The following is a 25,717-nucleotide window of genomic DNA, read 5'->3' as shown; positions in this document are numbered from 1 at the left end:
AGTGGAGATGAACCTTAATGACACTTCAAAATAAAAGTAAAGCCTGCAGCAGCTTTTCAAACAGAGGTTTTTACTTCGAAGGCTGTGGTGAGATGCTGGAGTTAATTCCCTGTCTGTTTGTTTCTCCTGGTCTGGACAGAGGGCTTTTATTTTGCTATGTTTTTGGAGCCCACCCACCCCCCCTGCACTCCCTCCCTTTCCTTGATGGGGGGGAGGGGGGGGGGGTGGATGCAGGCCGTCCGGTCTGCTCCCACGCCTCATTAGCATATTTAATTAACCTGGACAGGGGGGGGTGACGGCTGAATGAGGAGGTGGGGGTGCAGGGGTGGGGGGGGCAGTGTGTGAAAGTGCCCTCCAACACACACCCATCAGCAGCACCCTTTACCCCCCTGCACCCCTCACCCCTCACACACACCCCCCCACCCCCCTTTTCCCCTGGTTGCCGTGGTTTCAGCCTGATGCTCTTTGTTTTAAGCTGCTGAAGCGAACAGACACAGTGAACAGCATGCAAAACAAGGCTGATAAATGCTGCACTGTGTCTGTGTCTCTCTCTGTGTGTGTGTGTGTGTGTGTGTGTGTGTGTGTGTGTGTGTGTGTGTGTGTGTGTGTGTGGGGGGGGGGGGTTTCTCACTGAAAAAAGTTTATGTTTTTAGAAATGTAATTGTGCAACTGAAGCTCACAGTGACAAGGTCTGAGAGTAACAACTGATCACCTTGTTATAAACCACATGAAGAGAGAAACTTTTTACCTGTTAACTCACTAATGTACAGGAAATCAAGTGCGGAGCAAACAAAGACCTGGTTCAGGTCTGGAGTAGAACTGATCTGGATCTGGAGTCTTTGAGTCCTGACTGGATGTTTTTGGTTGAGTTTTGTCTCTGGTGAAATCAGCTGATTTAACTTCCTCTGCTTTGAGTCAGTGAGTTTTAAATCAGGCACCAAAGCAGAATAAAACTTCACCATAATTTTCTTTCTGGGCAGTTTTTCTTTTCACAAGTTTATTTACATGTTTATTTATCACTTTTTAAAAACAGTTTACAGACCAGTTTTATAGAGAAACAATTTAAACATCAAGAGACTGAGACAACACATCATTAGGTGGCAGTGTTCATTTATTTAAGTCCTCCTAACAGTGACGAAGTGTGTGTGGTTTAATGTTCTCTTGAGTATTTTGTCTCTAGGACTATTTCATTTTATTATTATCATTATTATTTATGAATTTATTTTTGTTTAATTTCCACATCTTTTGAATCTGAGGAAGATCAGAGGTTTTTATCCTCAAATTAAAATTTGAAATAAATAAATATGTCGACCAGAACTGTAAAAGCCTGAATACAAATAATAAACACACAACACACACAACACAACACAACACAACACACACACACAACACACACACACACACACAACACAACACAACAACCACAACACACACACACACACACACACACACAACACAACACACACAACACAACACACACAACACACACAACACAACACAACAACCACAACATACACACACACACACACAACACAACACAACACACACAACACACACAACACAACACACACAACACACACAACACAACACAACAAGCATAACATTGTAGATCCTGAAACCACATCACTTCTTTCAGTGTTAAACCTCGTCTGTTTTTTGCCGCCTTTTCTTCCTGCTTGTTAATCTGACACACACACACACACACACACACACAGTTTACTTAACACTTTCCCATCATGAATGAAACCTCATAAATCCTGTGTTCCTGTTTATTACAGTGTCGTGTGAAAGAACGTAGAGAAAGTTTCAGACGCAGCTCGTCTCCTCTGGCAGTTTGATAACTACATTTTATCATAATTAAAAAGTTTCACTTTACTGGACGTCCCAATAAAACCCAACCTGACTCAGTTCCATCCATCTCAGTCCGGTCCTGAGTCATGGCCCCGGCGGCCGGCTCCGGGGGGGATGATGGGTAATATTTCTTCCACTCCCCGCCTATTTTATCTGCAGCGCGGCCGATCGATGCTCCTGAAGCCGCTAAATCATTTGTAGGAGCGGGAGCTGCATCGGAGCAGAGAGCATGCTGGGAAACAAACAGAGGCAGGCACAGAGAGAAACAGGCTGCGCTCACAAAGCAGAGACGAGGACGCAACACATTTCACAAAGTCTCCTCCGGAGTGACGGTGACGAGCAGAGCAACGGCTTCAGTTTCAGGCTGATTTATTCACATGTGACTCTGTCAGCTGGCTCGGTGCTGTGTGCTGCTCAGACTCACTCAGCCTGATGTGATACTGACTCATCAACATTTCACACCAGACGTGTGGAGACGCCACAGTCTGGAGAAGTTAGTTTTTAAAGGAAATAAATGTAAATACATTTGATTTACTTGACCTCTGCGTCTGTCTGTGGTATGTGTAGCTCTGCATTGCTGTGTGAGTGAGTGTGTCACTAGTTCCTGTTCAGATATTAAGTTTATCTATAAAACTGATGATAAGCTCATAATATATTTGCATTGCAGTAGTTTATATAGTAATAACAATAAATAAGGGTTTACTGAGTGTGTGAAGCTGCATTAAACCAGAATCTGATCGTTAACATCACTGCGTTTGACAGAACTGTTTTACATGAGCACAGAATAAAGTTTACAAACACAAACAAACTCTCTCTCTCTCTCTCTCTCTCTCTCTCTCTCTCTCTCTCACTCTCACACTCCCTCTCTTTCTCTGGGGAGTCAGGTAATTAGTTTCCACTCTCAGGCTACGTCCACACTTCCTACGTTTCTTCCTCTCGTCCACACGACTCTGGAGTTTTTGAGAGAGAAACAGAGAGTTTTGGAAACTCTGCTGACTCCGTTTTATTTTGAAAACTCTGGGGTTGTGTTTTACTTTGAAAACTCTGGGGTATTGTTGTAGTCTGGATGGACAGAAACTGAGACCCTTGTAAATGATGATGTCACACCCACAGTCTCTCCTGATTGGCTCTCATCAGCCTGGACTACCAGTGGTCAATACAACATGATAATGCATCACAGTGTTAATGACATTGTTGTATTTGCTAGCAGCTGTTGCTCACTTACATCCATTCCTTCAGAGGATTTACTGTAACTAACCACCTGCAGAGTAGTCAATTTACTTCCTGTTTACACCGGCCCGCACATGCCCAGTGTATGTGAATGGTCATGTGATGTGTGTTTTCAGGTGTGATAATCTGGATGGAGATTATTTTCGTTGCAAAACACCATTGTTTTTACCTGCCACTAAAGCCACCACAGCATCAGACCCACCTTTAACCCGTGTCGGTCTGTTCAGATAAGCAGCTGACACGGGGTCGACCTGCATCACTCTCAGTGTGGATGTAAACGTTCTTCTTCAGATACTCAATGTTTTATTGTTTCATACTTCAGTGTGTCTGCTGCAGCAGGTAGAGTCTGCTGTGTGTGTGACACCAGGTGAAACCCAAGTCTTGTGGTATGGAGATCAATACAGGCGTCCCACCGCACACACACACACACACACACACACACACACACACACACACACTCACACAAACACACAGAGTGTAGTAGTAGTAGTGTGTTATTGAGCTGCTCTGTGAATCACTCAGCTTCATCTCCTGAAAAACAAGAATGAATGATCCATTTGTTTAACGATAAAGTCTTCAGCCTGAATCACGTCCACTATGTTTTTGTTTTTACAACCTGTAATTGATCAGGTCATGTGATCAGGCCTGAGAAGTCAGTTTACAATTTAAAACAATAAACCAAGGAGCAGAATAAAACAGGAAACAGTCAAAGAAGAGTATAGAAAATGTTCTCAGTAGAGTTCAGACCTTCACCAACACCAGGGTCAAAACCCCTGCACCAGAATGCAGAGGAGAAAATCCTAAATCACAGTAAATGATCCGGATCAGCCCCAGAATGTGACAGGTCCTTCCCTGGTCCATGATCTGTCCCTCCACCAAATAAACGAGTTAAATCGGTTCAGAACGTTTTAAAGTAATCCTGCTGACAAACACACAAACAAACAAACAAACTGAAAATGTGTGTATATAATGACACATCATCACTGAGAGCGTAAATGTCTCTACATTAAATATATTTCTGTAACTGGCTTTGATCTCGCTGGTGTGACTTTAAAACAACATTTGCGAGCTTCTGTGTGTGTGTGTGTGGGTGTGTGGGTGAACAGTGTATTTAACATGTTATCAAGTGTTTTTATTACAGTTGTTGTTTGACTCGTCCTCATACGTGTCTATCTGTTTCTCCCTCCAGAAGCCAGCCAATCAGAGAGCCCCAACCAGGCCAGCGAATCTGATATCAAGGAGCAGCCAGAGAATGGTGAGAGAGAGAGAGAGAGACACACACACACACACACACACTCCTGTAGATGTTGTAATCTATAAACACACATATACACAGTGTAAACACACACACACACTGAGGGTGACCTGCGTTTGACCCTGGTGGTCAGACAGAGAGAGGCTGTGGTTTTATTACAGACACACACACACACACACACACACACTCACACACTCACACACACACCACAGTGGAAGTTGTTTGTCTGGATCAGGGAAGTGTGTGTGACAGATTTTTTAAGTGTATGTGTGTTGATGAATGTCAGAGTGTGTGTATGAGAGAGGATATCCTCTCTGGTTTTATCTGTGTGTGTGTATGTGAGTGTGTGTGTGTGTGTGTGTGTGTGTGTGTGTGTGTGTGTCTACCGGCACGTAGCTGAACCCCAGGGTCAGTGTCTTATACACAACACACACACACACACACACACAGAAACACTCCCAGCTGGCAGTGATTATCCTTGTTGGGAAACAGAAGCTTCCACTTCTCAGCTGTACTTCACTTCCCCACTGATACTTCTACTACAACTACTACTACTGTTACTACTACTACTGATACTACTGTTAGTGCTGCCATGACTACTACTACAGCTACTTTTGCCTTTACTACTGATATTACTGCTCTGGTAGTACTGCTGATACTGTGACTAATAAACCTGACTACTTCTGATCAGGAACATGACTCTGACACATTGAACTAAACTAAACCTGACACAAGCTTCATGATCCAAATAATGAAGTTCCTGGTTCAGTCGTCTTAAATTATTCATCTGATATTAATGAAAGTTAATCTGGGAGAATGCTGCTTCCAAATTCGATTTGATGCGATCCACTAGACAGAAGGCGTCTCACTCTGTTGGACATATTGGGACCAGAAAAATACTTCATCCTGTCGTGGTTGTATGACAATCAAAGACATCAGCAAAGAAATAGTAGAGTACAGTTTCTTATCTTTACTACTGGTACTACTGCTGATACTGTTACTATCATCAATCAATCAATCAATCACTTTATTTGTACAGCACTTTTCATACAAGTTAGTGCAGTTCAAAGAACGTCACAAACTGATGAGCTAAGAAGAAAAGGACAAATTAAGTAAGAAAGCTGACGATGAGATACAATGAAATACATTTAAAAAGCTATGATAACATTAGCAAACAAAAAAAAACAGAAACTTAATAAGAGATAGATAAAGAGCAGATAAAATAGAAATAAAAATACAATTTAGAACATAATTACAATAAAATAAGTGAATAGAATAAAGTGACTAATGACTAAAGATCATTTTTAATTAAAAGCCGAAGAGGAACATTCTGAGTTTATGTTTGAAAATTTCAACACTTCAGCTGCTCTCAGGTCAGACTGTTCCATCGGCTCGCAGCATAAAAGTTAAAAGCCGCCTCACCACAGGTTTTAGTCCTGCACTTCGGAACAACTCACAGACTGTGGGACATGTATGACAGTGCAAGACCATGAAGAGCTTCTCTCCTTCTGGTCGTGGTCAGCACTCGGGCAGCAGAATTGTGAATCAGCTGAAGCTGGTTGATGGATATAAAAGCATGCATCAGTTTTTCTGTGTCAGTCAGAGAGAGAAATCAGAGATCTACTGCTGCTGCTGTTACTAGTAATATGACTTCTGTTACTACTGCTGCGTCTCCTTTTACTGTTTTACTGTTTGACTGTCAATAATAATAATAATAATACTGCTATAATCAATAAAGTTATTTATTTGTAATATCAACCTCTCTGTCACAGGTCACCTGGGTTTTCAGGACAGCTTCGTCACACCTGGAGTCTTCACAGTGGCCGAGCTAGTACGAGTCTCACAGAGTAAGTTCACTCTCTCTCGCTCTCTCTCTCTCTCTCTCTCTCTCTCTCTCTCTCGCTCTCTCTCTCTCTCTCTCTCACTCTCTTTCTCTTGGAAAGAGCGAGGTAGAGCAGTGATTGGATTGCAGATCTGTCATCGATAGTGGATCTAATGTGATTCCTCCAGACCAGAGCAGACGCTGCTCAGCTTAATGAACACACACACACACACACACACACACACACACACACACACACACACACACACACACACACACACACACACAGCACAAAAATGTCCAACATAATGAGTCATGTAATCTGTATCAGATCAATTACTGCAGTTTTAATTTAACTGGATTTACATCATGTTTCTTCCTGGTTTTTCCACTGACACTGATATTAAACATAGTTTTGTTATTTATGACATCATCTGTCATCTGTTACATCATCAGCTTCGACCAATCAGCTACCTTTCTCTCTCTGAAGTCATTTAATAAAAAAGGAAATATCAGAGATAGGGGGCGGAGAAAAAGAGGGAGGGAGGGATGAGATGGACGTGTGATAGACAGAGGGGACAGGAGAGAGAGAGAGAATGAAAGAGAGAACGAGGGACGAACGTGACCTTTAAAAAGTGCCGACATGCAGGAGAGAGAGAGAGAGAGAGTGACAGAGAGCGCAGTGGGATCTATATGAGTCTGTCGATCGGCCACCGCTAACAATAGGCGATGTAAAGTGCCTGTCAGCACACACAGAGACCCCTGATCAAAGAGTCATTGATCACACACACACACACACACACACACACACACACACACACTGCTCACACACTGATCAGATGCATGCCACTGCACTTGCAAACGCTATCTCACATAGTCACTTATTCACACACACACATTCATACTGCAGTAGTGTGTGTGCGTGATTCGCCTGTGTGTGTGTGTGTGTGTGTGTGTGTGTGTGTGTGTGTGTGTGTGTGTGTGTGTGTGTGTGTGTGTGTGTGTGTGTGTGTGTGTGTGTGTGATGAGGGCACCAGGAACACGCACACACTCAGAGGAAGTGGAGTGTCTGAATGATCCACACTGACTGCAGGTCTCCACTAAAGTAAAAGTTCTGACACCACAGTGAAGAAATACTGTTAGTGAAAGTACTGCATTCAGAACTAGTCCAGAAAAGTACAAAAGTACCAGTAGTAAAACTGTTCATCCTGCAGTGAGCCCGGTACTGTCTCCATCACTTTAATGTTGCAGCTGGTGAAGGTGGAGCTCATGTTAATGCTGCTGAGTGTGTTTAGCTGCGTTCAGCTCTCTCTCTGTCTCTGCTCTCCTGAGCTGAGGCTGCTCCTCCACATTCACCTCTGTTTTCTACAAGTTGCGTTCACATCCAGCAGATATGTATTGAAGGAAACGTAATTGCGACCAGATTCTGTTTCCAGTTAACACAGTGAGGAAATGTTGTTAATTAACATATTGTGTGATTGACAAGCTCGGCTCAGTAGCAGGTTTATATAGAGTGTCCTGAATATTTCTGGTTGTTTGTCTCCTCTAGTATCACTGCAGTCATTCTACAGTGTTCTTATTATCTGTATCTGTGGTATTTAATTTGACATTTTCAGCTGTCTTAACTGGGACTGCACAATATGCAAAAAAATCCTATTATGATTATTTTGGCAGATATTATGATATGCAAGTTAAAATTAAAAAAAATTTAAATAGTGATGGTGTGATTTTGTTGATCTTGTATTATATTCCTTTACGTCTGGAGAAAATGATTTGTAGTCCGGGGCGTCTCTGTAGCAACACAACACTGGTGCTAACAATGCACAACAATGTGACATATTTTACTTTTATCAAACAAAGTGCAGCTCCTGTGATTTGGATATTACACTTGGTCATATTGAGATTTGGATTATATTTTCATTGTTGTGCAGTTCTTGTCTTAACACACATCCAGACAGACAGTTTTTTGTAGAACTGGTTTCATACTGGTTTTGAACTGGTCCTTTCTCCAGTGTCAGAACTCTGTAGCTGTAGGTTTGTACCTCTCTAGGTGTGTAGCTCTGTAGGTGTGTATTTCTTTAACTCTGTAGGTGTGTATTTCTTTAACTCTGTAGGTGTGTAACTCTGTAGGTGTGTAGCTCTGTAGGTGTGTATTTCTTTAACTCTGTAGGTGTGTAGCTCTGTAGGTGTGTAGCTCTGTAGGTGTGTAGCTCTGTAGGTGTGTAGCTCTGTAGGTGTGTAACTCTGTAGGTGTGTAGCTCTGTAGGTGTGTATTTCTTTAACTCTGTAGGTGTGTAGCTCTGTAGGTGTGTAGCTCTGTAGGTGTGTAGCTCTGTAGGTGTGTAGCTCTGTAACTCTGCTCTGTTCGGTGCAAAGAGCAAAAACTCTGACTTTTAACTTTCTTCTCTATTTAATATTTTAGCTGTGAGGAAATAAAAAATGTTTCTTTGGTAGTACAGAGCTGAGCTGGTGCAACACACACACACACACACACACACACACACACACACACACACACACACTATATAGGTACAGTATATATTCATATACTCACATACACACACACAGACAGACACAAATGTATTCACAGATGCACACACCCTTTCTCTATTCTTGTGTGTGTGTGTTGTGTGTGTGAGTGTGTGTGTGTGTGTGTGTGTGTCTGTGTGTGTGTGTGTGTGTGTGTGTATTGTGTTGGTCAGCAGATTTGCAGCGATGCGGCTCTGGAGGAATCACTTATAGATTAGAGTGCAGGAGAGTCTACTGTATGTGTGTGTGTGTGTGTGTGTGTGTGTGTGTGACCAGCTAGCCACTCCAGGTTGAAAGTTAAAAGCTAATGAACCTGAATGGTGTGTGTGTGTGTGTGTGTGTGTGTGTGTGTGTGTGTGTGTGTGTGTGTGTGTGCATGTGCATGTTTTCCACAGGTTGTGTATGACAACCAATTAAACATTTTATAAAGTAGTAAAAATCACCTTTACTTTGTATCTATTTAGCGATTTTTATTCTATTTATTTATTTATAAGACCCACAGAGATGGGGTGGGGCTTGGGGTGGGGGGGTGAACAGGGTGTCCTCACATCATGACGGAGGAGGAGGCTGCAGAGTCTGGTAGAGCAGGTCCTGATGCTCCGATGGCTCCTGTCAGATGGTGGGAGGGTGGAGAGGCTGAGGGGGGGTGTGTGGGTGGGGTCAATCACAGTGCTGAAGGCCATGCAGCTGCACCGAGCTTCAGAGAGAAAATTGCTGCGTTCACTGTGTCACCCTCACTCTGGAGCAGCTGGAATCAGAAGATAACTGGCCTGAAAATGACTAAAACAACTACTCAGTTATCAAAATAACTAACAATTAGTTTTTTATCAATCGACTAATCAATTAAAGTGATAGGTGGGGTTATTTGATGTGGGGGGTAGTCATGTATAGAGTGTTACCTGCAGTAGATTTGTTTAGGAGAGGCAGCAGGGAGCGTGGTACACTAGCAGAGTGACACTAGCAATGTTGCTGTGGGCGGGGCCAGAAGAAAAAATGTGTTTTAGACACTTTTATAAGATGCCCACTGAAACAATCCAATATCTGTTTAAATGTGGCTTCATGTAGAATATTTTCTGCACTTTATCAGCTCTTTCTGATTCACTCAGCAGACCTGCAGCTGTGGTATAATATAGTGCGCGCTGTAGATGTGCTTGTGCGTAGGAATACAATATATATAATATATATAATATATCATTTTTATTCTACTTCATCATTCAACGAATCTTAGTGAAAGTGAAGCTCTGAATGTTACCTGACGCTGTGACGCTGGTGGTGGACTGGGGCCGAGCATTCGTCCTCCTCCAGTTACCAACAGTAACAAGTTCTTACTTTAACAATCAGAATCAGAATCTGGTTCATTGCCTAGTAGGTTTTCAACATACGAGCAATTTGCTTCAGCGTTTTGGTTCATAACAATAAGCATAGTATTATATATAATTTGACAATAAAATCAAATAATTACAATAAAAATGTGAAGAACAGATAAATATTTAAACAAAGAACAAGTCATTCCTGCTTCTCTGTGAGTAGCTTCCTGCAAACACATTTTGCAGTTGTTTCACTGACTCTGGGATGTTTAAGCTGCTCCGCCATGTTTGTTGTTTACAGCAGTTTGTTTGTTTACATCATTAGGCTTTCTTTGCTACAGACAGAGACAGAAGGTGAATGAAAAATTTAACAAGGGATTGTTTGGCTGCAGAGTTTAATGAACGAAGAGTATTTTACCACCTTGGATCCAGATCCAGTCTAGCGCTAGATCAGCGCTAGACCAGATCCAGATCAGAGCCAGATAAAAGCCAGATCAGAGCCAGATCAGATCCAGATCAGAGCCAGAACAGAGCCAGATCAGAGCCAGAACAGATCCAGATCAGATCCAGATAAGAGCCAGAACAGATTCAGATCAGAGCCAGATAAGAGCCAGATCAGATCCAGATCGGAGCCAGATAAAAGCCAGAACAGATCCAGATCAGAGCCAGATAAGAGCCAGATCGGATCCAGATCGGAGCCAGATCAGAGCCAGATAAGAACCAGATCAGATCCAGATCGGAGCCAGATAAAAGCCAGAACAGATCCAGATCAGAGTCAGATCAGAGCCAGATCAGATCCAGAACAGATCCAGATCAGAGCCAGATCAGAGCCAGATCAGAGCCAGATAAGAGCCAGAACAGATACAGATCAGAGCCAGATAAGAGCCAGATAAGAGCCAGAACAGATACAGATCAGAGCCAGATAAGAGCCAGAACAGATACAGATCAGAGCCAGATAAAAGCTGGTCCCTGAACCAAAGTCCTGGAGAAATGAAAATGGTGACCTGATGATGGCACTCGATTAAAAATCTGAGTTATTAAACTTCATCCTGTTCGTCCCCGTGTCAATTACACACATGGTGTAACACCTACACCTGTTCTACTCATGTATGTGTTTGTGTGTTTGCAAAGGAGAACGAACTTATTTAAGCGAGTGAACACACACGCACACACACACACACACACACACACACACACACTTAGGGGTCTACAGGGGTGACTGAAGCCTATAGCTTACCAGAAGATGAGAAGTGGTGGGTGGGGGGGGGGAATTGAGGGGGTATTGAACAGAGCACACGCACACTAACACACAAACACACACACGCACACTAATACACACGCACACAGCGGGTGACCTTGGCGTTGTGCAGCCATTACACAATTCACTGGCAGGCCAATCGAATCTCTCTCTGTCGATCAATATCCTATTAAAGCAGCACACAAAGAGAGAGAGAGAGGAGGGGGGAGAGAGGGGGAGAGAGAGAGAGAGAGAGAGAGAGAGAGAGAGAGAGAGAGTATAGGTTAGTGTAGTAGGCCTGTATTAAATGTAATTGGTCAGTTCAGTATATTTGTGCAGACTGGATTCTGACTTCTCCTCCTCAATCATCCCTCTCTCTCTCTCTCTCTCTCTTTCTCTTGCTCTCTCTCTCTCTCTCTTTCTCTCTCTCCAATCTGTCATTAAACTCTCGGTCTTTCACTCCATCTCTTCCTGTCATTCTCTCTCTGATCCTCCCTTTTTTCCTAATATTCCCTCGATGTCCCTTCACCTCTCTCTTTCTCTCTCCACATCCAGCTCTCTCCTCTCTCTGCTCTCTCTCTCGCTCTCATGTACACCGACAGAGTTTTTGTTCCTTCAGTCCACGCTGACTGCGAGTAGATGTCGACACTGTACAGGTGTTTTCAGACAGCGAGCGGCTGCAGGTTGACGTTCTGTATTATGGATCGGGGAGCGGTGACTCTTGTCTGCCATCTTACAGTTTTTCACAGTTGCTAAAACAAATTTCTTGAAACACAGCTGTCAAACTACTTTCACCAAACCTCAGATTCTTCTTGCAAAATCAAACAATCACCTCAAAACAGTTTCAGATCATACATAATGCCGATCAAACTAAAAACACCTCTGATTGTTCATCACACACTACAGAGAACAATAGAAAACACAGTGTTCAGAGCAGGCAGCTGCAGAAAGGTTTATTGTTTATAACAGAGTAAAGGCATTTTCTCTTTTCTAAACAAATATTCACAGCTCAGTAACAGTTACAGTATCACCTACTGTAAGTACTGTAAACAAAGTATTGACTCTCTAGATTCAGCTCTTCCAAACAGTAAAACGTCAGAATGACAAAAGGCAAAAACAACATAAAGACACCACATGGAGACAAGAAAAGCTGTGATTGGTCGGCTTGTGTTTTCTCCAGCAAGTTTTCTTATTTAGAGTGAAAGCAACATGAAGCAGGTTGAAGATACACACATGTGATGAAGCAGATCCACAGTGAATACACAGCCCCATCATCCTTTAGTCAAAACCACCCAACATTTAAAGCTTCCAGGTTCTCACACATCGCAACTGTTCACACTGTTGTTCAGAGACGAAACAAGACGTCATGATGTCACCGTGGACTCTAGGAAACTGTGTTTACCGTTTTCAGATGTTTTATAAACCCAACGAGCAGAATAATCAATTATGAAAATAATCACTGCTGTAAAGCTCCAGCTATAAATCTACAGATGAAAAACATGTATATTCAGAACACATGTACACATGTCTCTGTCTCTCTGAGCCACTTTGATGTTTATAGACACTTGTAACAAGTTCAATCTGCACACACACACACACACACACACACACACGTATACAGTGATGCATGACTGCAGTGCCAGGGGCACACCTTGGCACTGACACAAATTTCATACACACACTCACTTTTCCTCACAGTGTGTCAAGAGAGCTGATATTAGACGCAAGGATTTGGGGATTAAGTTGATATGATGGCATCTGCATCCCACTGCACACACACACACACACACACACACACTCTGAACACACACTCACTGACACACACATCTACAGGGAGCACACACACACACATAAATAGATAAGGAGGCAGATGACCCACTTGGCACCTTCTAGTACCTTAGTCTTGAGGCATTCCCACCCAACACACACGCACACACACACGCACGCACACACGCGCGCACACACACACACACACACACACACACACACACACACAGTATGTGATGCAGGGATGAAAAGATGAATAAAGCTGGAGGCCTGCATGGTTCAGACTCATCCATCCCTCCTTCCTCCTGCCCTCTGTCGCCCCTGGCAACACACACACACACACAGACACAAACACACGCACCTGGTGATGTGCCAACACCATATGGGAAGCCCAGCACAAATGGCACAAATGTGTAGTAATTTCAATAATAATCACAATAATAATCACAATAATAATAATAATAATGATAATAATAATAAATCTGTTACAAAGTGAATTAGTGACGATAAAACATTTCTCTCAATAGAGAGTCACGGTTTGAATCTATAAACATCAGCAGAGGAATCAGATGTTTGTTGAAAAGGTGTTACAGTGATAAACCTTATAAATGACCTGAAACATCTTTAATACAGTGAAGATGAAGCTGCAGCAGAAAAACTGAAAAATCCCAAACTCATCTGCCAGAATATTAACGTCATGTTTCACTGATCCTGGCTTCTTCTACTCTCTGATGCTCTTTGAATTTATTACCTAATTCTACTTGTAAAGCCCAGAGAGGTCTGTCAGAAGGTTATATTCCTGACCATCCCGCCCTCCTGAGATCCTCAGATCTGTCTCCTCCTTGTTCTCAGGTCCAGACTTTGCAGTTAGACCTCCTGGACTCTGGGCCTGACTTACCTGAGGAGAAACTCCATTGCATCTTTTAAATCTCGTTTAAAAACCATCTTTACATCTTTAAACTGCTCTCAGTGAATTATTTATTACAATGTTGGTGTTTTATTTCGTGGGATTTCTATTAATGTGATGTTTTATTCTTCTTCTGTATTCTTATTTGCAACCTGTTCTCATTGTGAAGCTTTGTGAAGTTCCACATGAATTAAGTTTATTATTAGTGTTAATATGAACAGACAACATCCTGATGGTTTATCTGTTCTTAGAGTCTCACCAGTGGAGCTCAAACTCTCAGAGGAAGTGTATTTGTTTGGACCTCCTCAGAGATCAAACGGGTCCGGTGTTGTGCAGTTGTCTGTACCGGTTCAGCCAATCACACCTTTGTAAGTGGGATGAAGAGCGAGGACTTCATCTTGTGTCAGAGGCAGAATCAAAACAAAAACTGGCGGCAAAGGCAGATGAGATGAGATCAGCAGACCGACGGGTTGTTGTGATGTAGTCTGAAGAGCGTCACACAGGCGTCACTGCAGAGCGTCGGGTCGGCTGACCTCCCAACACGCCGCATGACAGTGATGTGCACATCCAGGGAGTGATTGTTGTAATAACTGTGTCCACATCCTGTCAGTGCGTGTTGGTCTGTAGGAGGTTACTGGCCTGAAGGTTGCAGGTCTGTGGACCAGCAGGAGAAACTTGAGTTCTCTTGAGCAGCTGCTCTGGCTATAGGTGTGACTCTTTGGCAAAGTCTCGATTTGATTCTTGATTCAATAAAAAGAAAGAGAAACAGGTGGAGAAAGGTGTAAGAGAGTACACAGCTTTTTATTCCAGTTATTTTGAACAGTTATTTATTAACCTGGAGGATGTTAGAGTCTTCTTCTTCTTCTATGAAAATCAAGTATGTTTAGTTGTTTAGTGACCAACATCACTGGTTAAAAGTTGGGGTGTGTGTTCTGGAGAAGATGGACTCAGATAACTCAAGACTAACAGAGCTTAGTCAGTGTTGATGACAGACTGTCCTGAAGGTGGCGCTACAGGTCACAGTTTGGCTCACGAGTATCCTCAGTAAATCTCATGTTAATCTGATCTGTGCTTGACTTGTTCTGTGCCAGGAGTTTTCAGTCTGACACTGTGGAGCTCGAGCTCTGCTCCTGTAATTGTTCTCAAATTGTCTCCATTTAAAAGCAGTTGAATCAGCTGTGATCGGCTGATGTTTGCAGTATATCATGGATGATCAGACAGATGTCACTGAGGGAAACTTAAAAACAAGAAGATTCTCGGGGAAGTTCTGCAGAGAGACAAAACGTCTTCTCTCTCATTTTAAACGTTTATTTACATTGTGATAATGATATCGTCAGAGTGTGATGTCTCACAGTCTGAAAACCTCTGGACCAACTGCCTGAAAACACACACACACACACACACACACACACTGGGGCTGTTGTTTTGTATTGTCATATATGGGATGTGCATAGTTGTACATCTAAATTAAGGTGTGTGTGTGTGTGTGTGTGTGTGTGTGTGTGTGTGTGTGTGTGTGTGTGTGCGTGCATGCGTACGTGCGTGCGTGCATGCGTTTGTGTTTGTGTGTGTGCATGTGTGTGTGTGTGCGTGCGTATGCGTGTGCGTGTGTGTGTGTGTGTGTGTGTGTGTGTGTGTGTGTGTGTGTGTGCAGCTCTCTCAGGCCAGCACTGTCTCTGCAGGGCAGAGAGAGAGAGTGAGAGAGCGAGCTCACGGTGCTGAGCTCAGCAGAAAACTACCCACCAGGTCCTGTCAGTCCTCCTCCTCCTCCTCCTCCTTTCATCCCATCACGCCATCATGCTCTCTGTCAATAAAGCGATGAAGAGGAGGGTTGGAGGAGGGGAGGGGGGGCTGGAGGCGAGGGGCTAGACGGATGTCCGGGTTTGAAGCAGATTGCTGCCTTTGTTCAGCAGGATTTTCAAATTGAAGCATTTGACAACAAAGAGCCAACTCTTTCTTTCTCTCTCTCTCTCTCTATCTCTGTCTCTCTCTTTCTCTCACCCCTCGCTCTCTCGCTACCTCTCTCCTCTAACAGTGAAAGCCCTCGCAGGCCTTTGTGGAAGAGCTGCTCTCCCCAGAGAGAAGCAGAGGAAGAGAGATAGAAAGATGTGGAGGAGGGTAAATGGCAGAAGATGGACAGATCAGAGAGAGAGAGAGAGAGAGAGAGAGAGAGAAGGAGCACAACTTGTTTTTGCATGTAGATGCTAATGTCATGCACTAACTCATATACACCCATTACACAATGTAGCATCAGGAGCCCTGTGCTAATACTGACCATGTAAACACAGAAGCTCCATATGAGCCTCTGACTGTGTTCTACACTGTAGATGAGGCGGACCAGGCTGGTCCAGGCTGACAGCCAGAGGAGGTGGTGGAGGCCCAGAATATTCTGGAGGGATTATATGTATAAGAACGTGATGATGTCAAGGGACTCAACATGTCTGTCTCTGTCTGTCTCTGTCTCAGCACCCATCGCAGCCGGCACCGGTCCAAACTTCTCATTGGCCGACCTGGACAGCTCCTCCTACTACAGCATGAGTCCAGGAGCCATGAGGAGACCCCTACCCAGCACCTCCTCCTCCAGGTAAACACACACACACTCCCCATATATGCAGTCCACAGTAAATGAGAGCTCATCAGAAACAGGATCATAAATCTGATCACATCCGTTTTGATTTCCCACAATGCAAATCCAGCTGCAGCTGAAGCTCTTCTTCTTCTGCTCTGTCAGATCAGTCTGTTGTTTCACTGATAAGTGTATGATCGTATGTCCTGACCAAGCATCAACCTCTGATGCTGAAACATGAAGCCAAAACCTGTAGTTCCTCTAATGGCCACTAGAGTCTGGCTCCAACAGTGAGTCAGTCTCCATAGACTCCCATGTTAAAATGTCCAACTTTACAGCAGAAATAAACATGTTTACAGCCTGGTACAAAAACTGTTTTGGTCTCTAGAGCTAATTTCCTCCTTCATGACAACTGTTTATATAACTCACCTGTTAACATTTTATTAAAGACTAAAGTTGTGAATAATTTAATGTATGGCCGCTTTGAGTGACAGGGGGGTAAGCATACGCTTACAGCATGCATGCACTGATAACTCAGATCCACCGACGCCCCTCCTCTTTGCCCATTTTTGGATTAATTGGGAGTTAGGGGCGGAGTCAGGTACTGCCAAGATGGTGTTGGTGGAGCAGCTCACTCCAAGCTTCAAAACCGCTCTTCAGAAACCTGTGGGTGACGTCAGAGAGGCTACGTCCATCTTTATTTACAGTCTGTGATTAGAAATCAGGAATTAAAGGAACAGAGACCTGAGCTGGACACACTCACTACATGGGTAGTGTCTTAGACCAGCAGGACCCCTGAAGTCCACATTTTCAAGGAGGACTCAAAGACTACATGAGAACATTAATGTACACATAGTCTGATGTGTTACAGAGTGTGTGTCCTCAGCAATGTTGTTTCATGTTAAGCCTTCACAAGGCGTATACCTACACACACACACACACACACACACACACACACACTCGCTTGCAGGGTTTGCCCTGACCTCTTGTGTTGAATCGATGCAGTCGCAAGAGTCGTCTGTCTGTCTGCTGTGATACCTGCCCTGCAGCACACACACACACACACACACACACACACACACACACACACACAAACACTGAACCACTGACTCAGATTAGTTGAGTGTGTGTGTTTCTGTGTGTGTGTTCTCTGTCTTTTTACACTCCCTCTCTCTCTCCTCTCTGACTCCACACACCTCTCCAGAGACCTCCCACACACACAAACACGCACACACACAAACACACACAGCTGCAGGGCAGTGAGGCAGATCCATATGGAAATCTTTAAGTCTTTACTAATGTCAAAGACTTTTCATTCATACATATACATCTCACTGTACAGGCAGGTCACACACAGACATAAACATACATACACACTCACACAAACTCAAATGCACACATGTCTTAACCTCCTGTTAAACAAACTCATCTGCTGAATGAGATGTTTGGCATGTCAGGGCGTGTGTGTGTGTGTGTGTATGTGTGTGCGTGTGTGTGTGTGTGTGTGTGTGTGTGTCTGTGTGTGTGTGTGTGTGTGTGTGTGTGTGTGTGTGTGTGTGTGTGCGCGCGCAGATGTTGGTAAACACCTCAGACCATCAGACCTTCAGACATGTCAATGACAGTGTCCGGAGGGCAGAGGGTTGTTGACCGCTCTGTCCATCAGGTTTTCTTTATTTCCTTCCTTTATTTCCAGGGTTTCCTGACGTGTTTCAAAGTAAAGATGGACGTCAGCCTGTCTGAAAGAAAGACGAATTCATAACACAACAAAATAAACGACAGAACTTAGAACATAGCAAATGTGGCGTCAAAAACAGGCTGTGTTAGGGTCTGGGTGGTTTAAAACTTAACAAGGTAATGCTACATAATTGAAGCCTGATTTTGCTGATGAGTTTAGTTCCTGGTTACAGGTGTTACAGGTGAACTCCAAACACAACTGCCTCACACTGCTGTTCTTCTACCATCTCTACTAACGATGCTGCTCTGTCTCTCCTGTGTGTGTGTGTGTGTGTGTGTGTGTGTGTGTGTGTGTGTGTGTGTGTGTGTGTGTGTGTCCAGCTCTGCCAAGAGGATAAAGTGTATGGAGGAGGACGTGGACAGTCCAGGAGAGGAGTCCTACTACCCGGGTCAGGGTCGGTCTCCGGGCAGCGGCAGCCAGGCCAGCAGCTGGCACGACGTGGAGCCAGGTAGGAACCACACCCCAAACCCCCACCCTCCTCTTAACCTCTCCCACCCTCCTTACCGCCACCAATACCAGACCTAATACCCCCCTCCTCCTCCTCCTCCTCCACCATACACACACACTTCATACACATCCCAACTTTAACCTGCCGCTCGGACAGAGCGATGCTTCCATGTGACAGTGTGTAGTGATGCTTTCAGCATGTGGGGGAGTGTGTGTGTGTGTGTGTGAGAGAGAGAAAGAGAGAGAGAGAGAGAGAGAGAGAGAGAGAGAGAGGAGGCTGACATGTTAGTATGTAAACAACATAAACACACTGTATGTTTGTGAGACTGTGTGTGTGTGTGTACCTGTGTATTCAACTACAAAAGAGGGGCTAGAAACACAAGTAGTGTCTTGGTAATTGTGTGTGTGTGTGTGTGTGTGTGTGTGTGTGTGTGTGTGTGTGGGGTCAGGTGTGTTTTGTCTCTATAGCACAGCCACAAAACTTCGCTCTCTGTGATTGGCTGGAAGTTTTCTGTTAAAATCATACAGATACATTAATTTACATTTTGTTTCTTAAATGAATTATTAATTAGTGGCCAAGGAAATTTATTTACCTACAACAGCAGAGAAAACATAATTTAAACATAATTTCCCCTGTTGTTAATCTACATGTCCTCCATGTTTACCTGGTGTCTATATAAACTCAGTCTAATGTCCATTTCCACAGCAGAGATCCGTCCAAGCTCACCACTCTGAAACTCATCACTTCCTGCACAGATATCAGGGATCCCGCACTTGTTTTGCGTGTGTTGAGAAAAATAAGTGGGAAGTGTTTGAGTTTCATTGATGGAAACTTAACAACAGTTAGTGGTGTCGCAGTTGCAGTAAACCAGAGGAGGTTCTGCACTGATGGAAGCAGAGCTGTGGAAATGGACGTTACTCCTCGTCCGTCTACGAGAGGCCGGCGGTGTTTGCTCAAGCTGACTGGATGTTATTTGAGACCATTATTTGAATACAGCTGACTTTCATTTGAATTGAAAATAATCAAATTACCACACAGCAGAGCTGGAGTAATGTAAGAACCACTGTACACACGGCTTAGAGAACGGGGGGGGGGGGGTCTGTGGGGCCCAGCAGCTCAGGTGAGCCCCAGGTTCAACTTGCAGGTTAATCCGGGCATGAATGTTGCTGTGGGTGGGATCAGACTATTTCCCGGTCCTGACTTTCGGCTCTGATCACATCTGGTGAACAGGCTCTGCTCTCTGCAGCTCATTCACTCACATTAAAGTCTCAGCTTTAATGTGAGCAGGTTCACATCAGTGTGGGAGATAGAGCTCTGTAACACATGCTGATCAAAGTTCAGGTTCAGAAGTCAGAAACACGAAGTCAGACTAAATCCTCTGTGATCAGTGACTGTGTCCCGGTTCAGGGGACGTCATAGACCATGAAGGCCGAACTGAAATGAGACGGTCTGGTCTTCGTCTCATTTCGCCACCAGCTGTCCCCGCCCTTACACCGGGAACACACTTCCTGCGATGCGTGAGCGTGGCGGCTGACGTCACTGAAGTGCTGCGGAGAATCACGTGGGAGTGTTCACACCGGCTGTGTCTGTGCTGCTGCAGCCATATCTACATAGAGTTTGCAGGGCACTGAATGATGGATTTCTCTCCGATTTATCTTTGACAGAAACCATCAGTAAAATGCCTCCACATGCAGCTGTGGTTTAAAAAATATATATTTATGATATTTATGAGACAAAATTGCAGAGGTTCAAAAGTAATTGGACACTTGTCTACTAAATGTTTGTGTTGTTTCAACATTACCTCATGTTTCTGACTTCTGAACCTGAACTTTGATCAGCATGTGTTACAGAGCTCTATCTCCCACACAGGTCTTTATACACTGATGGGAACCTGCTCACTTTAAAGCTGAGACACGTTATGATCTGGACTGATGTTCAACCTGTCTCACACACACACACACACACACACAAACTCTGACATAAATACTTTATTGTTGAGGTTCTGCCTCCATCTCTCTCTCTCTCTCAGTCCGTATATTCATGCTGCTTTTCTTTTTCTTTCCTCTTTTCGTTTCTTTTCTTTCTTTCCTCCGTCTTGCGTTGGAAAGCTGGATATAAGCTGCGTGGCTCTCTAGCTAGCTCGTTCATCTCCCGACAAGGTAAAGACTGTAACACGCCTTTTTATTTCCTGTCTACGTGTCTGTCAAACCGTTACCTCCTCCTCCACCCTCCACCTCCTCCTCCTCCTCCTCCTCTTCCTCTCCCCCTCTCCTCCTCCTCTCCACCTCCTCCTGATGGGTAGATGATACCTGGACTGTCTTGGTTTGTCGTTTGGTGTCGTGACGTGTCTGGTTCAGTCTGGTGGATGTTTGTTTCTCCTCCTGCCGAGTTCCTCCCTCCTCTGTTTCTTCCTCCTCTTCTCCTCCTCCTCTCATCACCTCAACCTCCCCCCCTCACCCGCTCTGTCCAAGCATCCTCCTCCTCTCTCCTCTCATCCCCTCACCTCTCCTCTCTCTTGTCTCCTCCTTCACTCGTACCTTGTTTCCCTCTCCCTCTTTTCATTTTTCTGTCCTTCTCTCTTCTTGACTTTCCTCTCTCCTCCTCTCAGCTAATGTTCTTTCCTCTCCTCTTCTCTGTTATCTCCTCCTCTCCTGTCTTGTTTTCTCTCCTTCTGTGACCTTCTTCCCTCCTCCTTTCCTCTTCTTCCGTCATCTCTTCTCTTTTCATTTCCATCTTTACACCCTCCTCCTTTCTCCTCCCATCCCATTTATCTTCTTCTTTCTTTTGTTCATCTCCCTATCTCTCCTCCCCGTTTTTCTTTCCTCTTTTACACCTTCACTCTTTTCCTTTCACCTCACCTCTTTTTCATCCCTCCTCTCTTGTTTCTGCCAATTCTGTCCTTTCACTTCCTTTCACTTCCTTTTTCTTTCCTATTGTCCTCTCTTGTCTCCTTCTTTCCTTTCCTACCTTTTTTCTTTCCTTTGTTTTCCTTGCTTTACTTTCTTTTCCTTTCCTTTCCTCTTGTCTCTTTTGTTCCTTTCCTTTCTTCCTCTCTTGTCTCCTTCATTCCTTTCCCTTTTCACTTCCTGTCTTTGTCTTTCCTTCCTCTACCTTCCTTTTTCATTTCTTCCATCTTCTCTTCTCTCCTTCTTTCCATTATGTTTACTTCTCTTTTCCTTTCCCTTCCTTTCTTCTGGTCTCCTTAATTCCTTTCCTTTTCCTTCTCTTTCATCCTTTTTTTTCCTCTTCTCTCCTCCTCCTCTCCATGTTTACTGTCTGAGTTTCGGTCTGGAGGCACCTATGGGTGCAGCACCCATCACACCCCCTCCTCCCCCACCATACCCCACCCACCCAGCAGCATGCTGATGACATCATCATGGCTATTTATTTATTGGTTGGACGTCTGCGAGGTAAAAAAACAACAACTGCAGGACAGACTGAAATACTGTGCATGATACAGTGTGTGTGTGTGTGTGTGTGTGTGTGTGTGTGTGTGTGTGTGTGTGTGTGTGTGTGTGTGTGTGTGTGTGTGTGTGTGTGTGTGTGTAAATGTATTTGTGTGTGTGCGTAAATCGCAATTAGCTGTGTATTTGCCGGCTACACACACACACACACACACACACACACACACACACACACACATTCCTTTAAGACAGTCGTTCCCACTCCCACCCCATGTCCATATAAACCTACAAATGTGTGTGTGTGTGTGTGTGTGTGTGTGTGTGTGTGTGTGTGTGTGTGTGTGTGTGTGTGTGTGTGATATCCTCTGTCTGATAACAACAGAGAAAGTAGGGAGGAGGAAGAGGAGGGATGAAATAGTGAAGAAGGGAGAGGAAGGATAGACATTAAGGAAGAAGGAAGGAAAGATGAGAGAGGTTAAATGGACGGATAGATAGACAGACAGACGGACGGACAGACAGACAGATAGACAGACAGACAGATAGACAGACATAGATAGATAGATAGATAGATAGATAGATAGATAGATAGATAGATAGATAGATAGATAGATAGATAGATAGATAGATAGATAGATAGATAGAGGTGTAAACAGGGTGAGGAAGGAGAAAGTGCTGAGCAGACTGCCTTGATTCCACCTGACAAAACCTCTTCAATTGTTCATCACTCACACACACACACACACACACACACACACACACACAGCCTTCCTCCTCGCTCTCCTCCTCCTCCTCCTGCTGCTCCTCCGTCCCTCACTAAGTTCATCACAAACACTCAGAGTCCACGTCGTCCTCAGATCGCAGGATTTGATCAGAAGTCTGTCTCATCCAACAGACGTGAAGAGACAGTTAACAAATTCATCAGCAGAAACTCTGTCACATTTATTTCTATTCACCTATTATCTAATATAACAAAGTCACAAGAAGAACACCCTCGGGTTATTCCAGTAAAGTTTTAGGTTAAAGGGTTTAAAGTTTTTTTTTTAATCAGCTGAGAGGACTGATTTATATTTTTGACATATATTTTATATTTTTAATGTTCTATATTTAATTAATACATACATTTGAAATGAATATATACATTAAATATATAATATAAATATATATTTTTGAAAGATCTGTCGTTTTTCATAAAAACTAAATGATTTTCTATTTAAATTTATTTAGTAGTTATAAAATTATATTCTGTGATTATCTGTCCTAGATTTTTTAATTATATAATTAATTAATTATACATTATTTATAATATTTTTGTAGCAGAAATTCCAAAAAAAAAGTAATTATTTTATCTTATTTTTATTACAAAACTAATGTTCAGGCCTTTTATTTATTTATTCATTTATTTATTGTGTTTTTATACAACAATATTTTGACAGTTTTGTAAATATTAAGAATAAAAAACAATAAAACTTTATGATCAAGTTAAATAGGACAGGAAACACTGAGTTCTCCCTGTGACGCCCTCCAACCCCATGCCTCGAGTCTGTTGGCCCCTCCCTCCCTTATTTTCAGACCCCGCCCATACTGATCCCTCACCCCCAACCCCACCCCCCCACCCCCTCCCATATCCCCTCCTCCCATTGGAGCCGCATTAAAAATGTGAAAACAAGCAGAAACAAACGCTGCCATGACCCGCTCCTCATCCTCATCATCATCATGGTTCTTGGCAGGGATGCCGTCGCCCGCTGGCGCTCTAAAGAAGTCAGAGAAGTCTGGTTTCTGCGGCGCCGTGCCTTCACCGAGCGGTGCCTCCTCCGCCTCCACCTCCTCCTCTTCTTCTTCCTCCTCTTCCCCCCGAACGGCTTTCACACACCATCACCGGCCCGTCATACTGGGCCTCGAGGTGAGGTCCCAACAGTTCAACCCCAACAAAACCCACCCCACCCCCCCCACTCCACCTCCCCCCACCTCCCTCACTTCTCCCCTCTCACACACACTCACACACCTCCTCACCCCTCCCTCCCCTGTAAGTCACTGTGGGTTTTGTCAGGAGGAGGCGCAGGAGCAGATCAGGAGGACGTACCTGTAGAGACACACACCTGCAGGCTTTAGGCAGTGTTGTGCATGTGGGTGTGTGTGTGTGTGTGTGTGTGTGTGTGTGTGTGTGTGTGTGTGTGTGTGTGTGTGTGTGTGTGTGTGTGTGTTCCTCATGCCCCGCCCACTCCTAACCTCCTTTTTCCTCCTCTTGTCACTGTTTTTATCCTCTGATTGATTAAAGGGATAAATGACAACACAGAAACACTTCCTGCCTGCTACTGTGTGTGTGTGTGCGTGCGTGCATGCGTGTGTGTGTGTGTGTGAATGTATAGTAAAAACAAATGATTGTAAACAGTAGGTTGAACGGTAAAGACCATATTCATCCCTCAGTTCTTGGTTGTCTGAGTGTCCTTAAACACACTTCACGATATCACTATTTCATGAGGTGTGTATACCGTTAGTGTTTGTCGTGTGGATCTCGGACCATGACGTCCACATCATACTAAGCTCTGATTAGCTGAGCTGTTCCTTTCAAACAGTGAAATAACCAACGAACACCAGATGTTTAAATCCAGATGTTTGACAACTCAAGGGTTTGGACCCGGATCAGCCCCTCAGGACGAGTATTCATGATTCAGTTGTGATGTTTGAGTGTGTAGCAGGACACTGAGCTCATGGCCAGTCACTGTTTCCTCACTTAAACCTCATTACTGCTGTGCACAGGTATCATAAAAAATGATAAAATATTGTTGATGAACATGAGGTGGGACTTTGCAGAAATGTTCTGTAGTTTCTTTAAACTCAGTTGCAGTTAGAACAAGTTTTAAGGTGCTAAATGTCAGTAAATAGATATGATATGATATGATATGATATATAATATAATATAATATAATATAATATAATGGCTCCATCCATCTAACCTCACTCATCATGCAACAATAATGTAATGAACATAAGACCCAAATCCTACAGTCCTCCCAGTCCTCCTAAAACTCAGGACCACAGTCACAGAATCAAAGCAGGAGGATTTAGCTCAGACAAGGACCCAAGTGGACCTGTGAAGACCAGAACTTATCTCAGGGCACTTTTCATTTACTGCAGGTCTAGACCGTCTCCTTATAATTACAGAGAGCAACATTCCCACCATGAGCAGCAGCTGGAGACAGTGGAGACGAAAGCTCCCTTTAACAGGTAGAAACCTTAGAACCAGGCTCAGGGTGGGAGGGGCATCTGCCTTGACACGTTGGGGGGGGGGGTTGTGAGACATTGCTTGGGCTCTTGTTTGTGAGACATTGTTCAGTGCTGAATGTTTTCCAGCGCTGTGGAGGAGAGTCCTGCTCATGTTGGAGCAGATTAGAGAATTGAAAATCAAATTATTCTTCTTATATATCCTCGTCGGTGACGCTGCGTTAGATCTGGATCTGGATCAGGATCAGTCCCCCTCCATGTTAGACGTTCTTCAGACTCCTCCTGGTGTCCTCCTTCACATCTCCATCGTCCTCACCTTCATCTTTATCCTCTCCTCACAGTGATGGGTTATCTCCTCCTTCTCCTCCTCTCCTCTCCTCCTTCTTCCTCTCTCATCACCCTCTCAGCTGTCACTTCCTTCTTTTTCGGTCAGAATT

The 25,717-nt window shown here is 43.9% G+C and overlaps 1 protein-coding gene across 1 annotated transcript in view; it reads left to right on the top strand.

Annotated features, from left to right (window-relative positions):
- Positions 1-4,251: 4,251 nt before the first annotated feature.
- The window catches only part of LOC111231818 (nuclear factor 1 A-type-like), a gene marked incomplete at its 5' end in the record, with an annotated part of 37,709 nt that continues 16,243 nt past the window's right edge, over positions 4,252-25,717 (top strand). The window contains 5 exons of the mRNA XM_022759055.1: positions 4,252-4,336; positions 6,109-6,183; positions 16,372-16,489; positions 18,527-18,654; positions 20,763-20,813. Coding sequence (XP_022614776.1) covers positions 4,252-4,336; positions 6,109-6,183; positions 16,372-16,489; positions 18,527-18,654; positions 20,763-20,813 — 457 coding nt within the window. The remainder of the gene's footprint in view (positions 4,337-6,108; positions 6,184-16,371; positions 16,490-18,526; positions 18,655-20,762; positions 20,814-25,717) is intronic.

This window comes from Seriola dumerili, unplaced genomic scaffold (genome assembly GCF_002260705.1).
Source record: "Seriola dumerili isolate Sdu_G_001 unplaced genomic scaffold, Sdu_1.0 BDQW01000319.1, whole genome shotgun sequence".
NCBI classification, from domain to species: Eukaryota; Metazoa; Chordata; class Actinopteri; order Carangiformes; family Carangidae; genus Seriola; species Seriola dumerili.
Note: the sequence above shows the minus strand (reverse complement) of the source record. Positions and strands in the feature narration are given on the sequence as shown.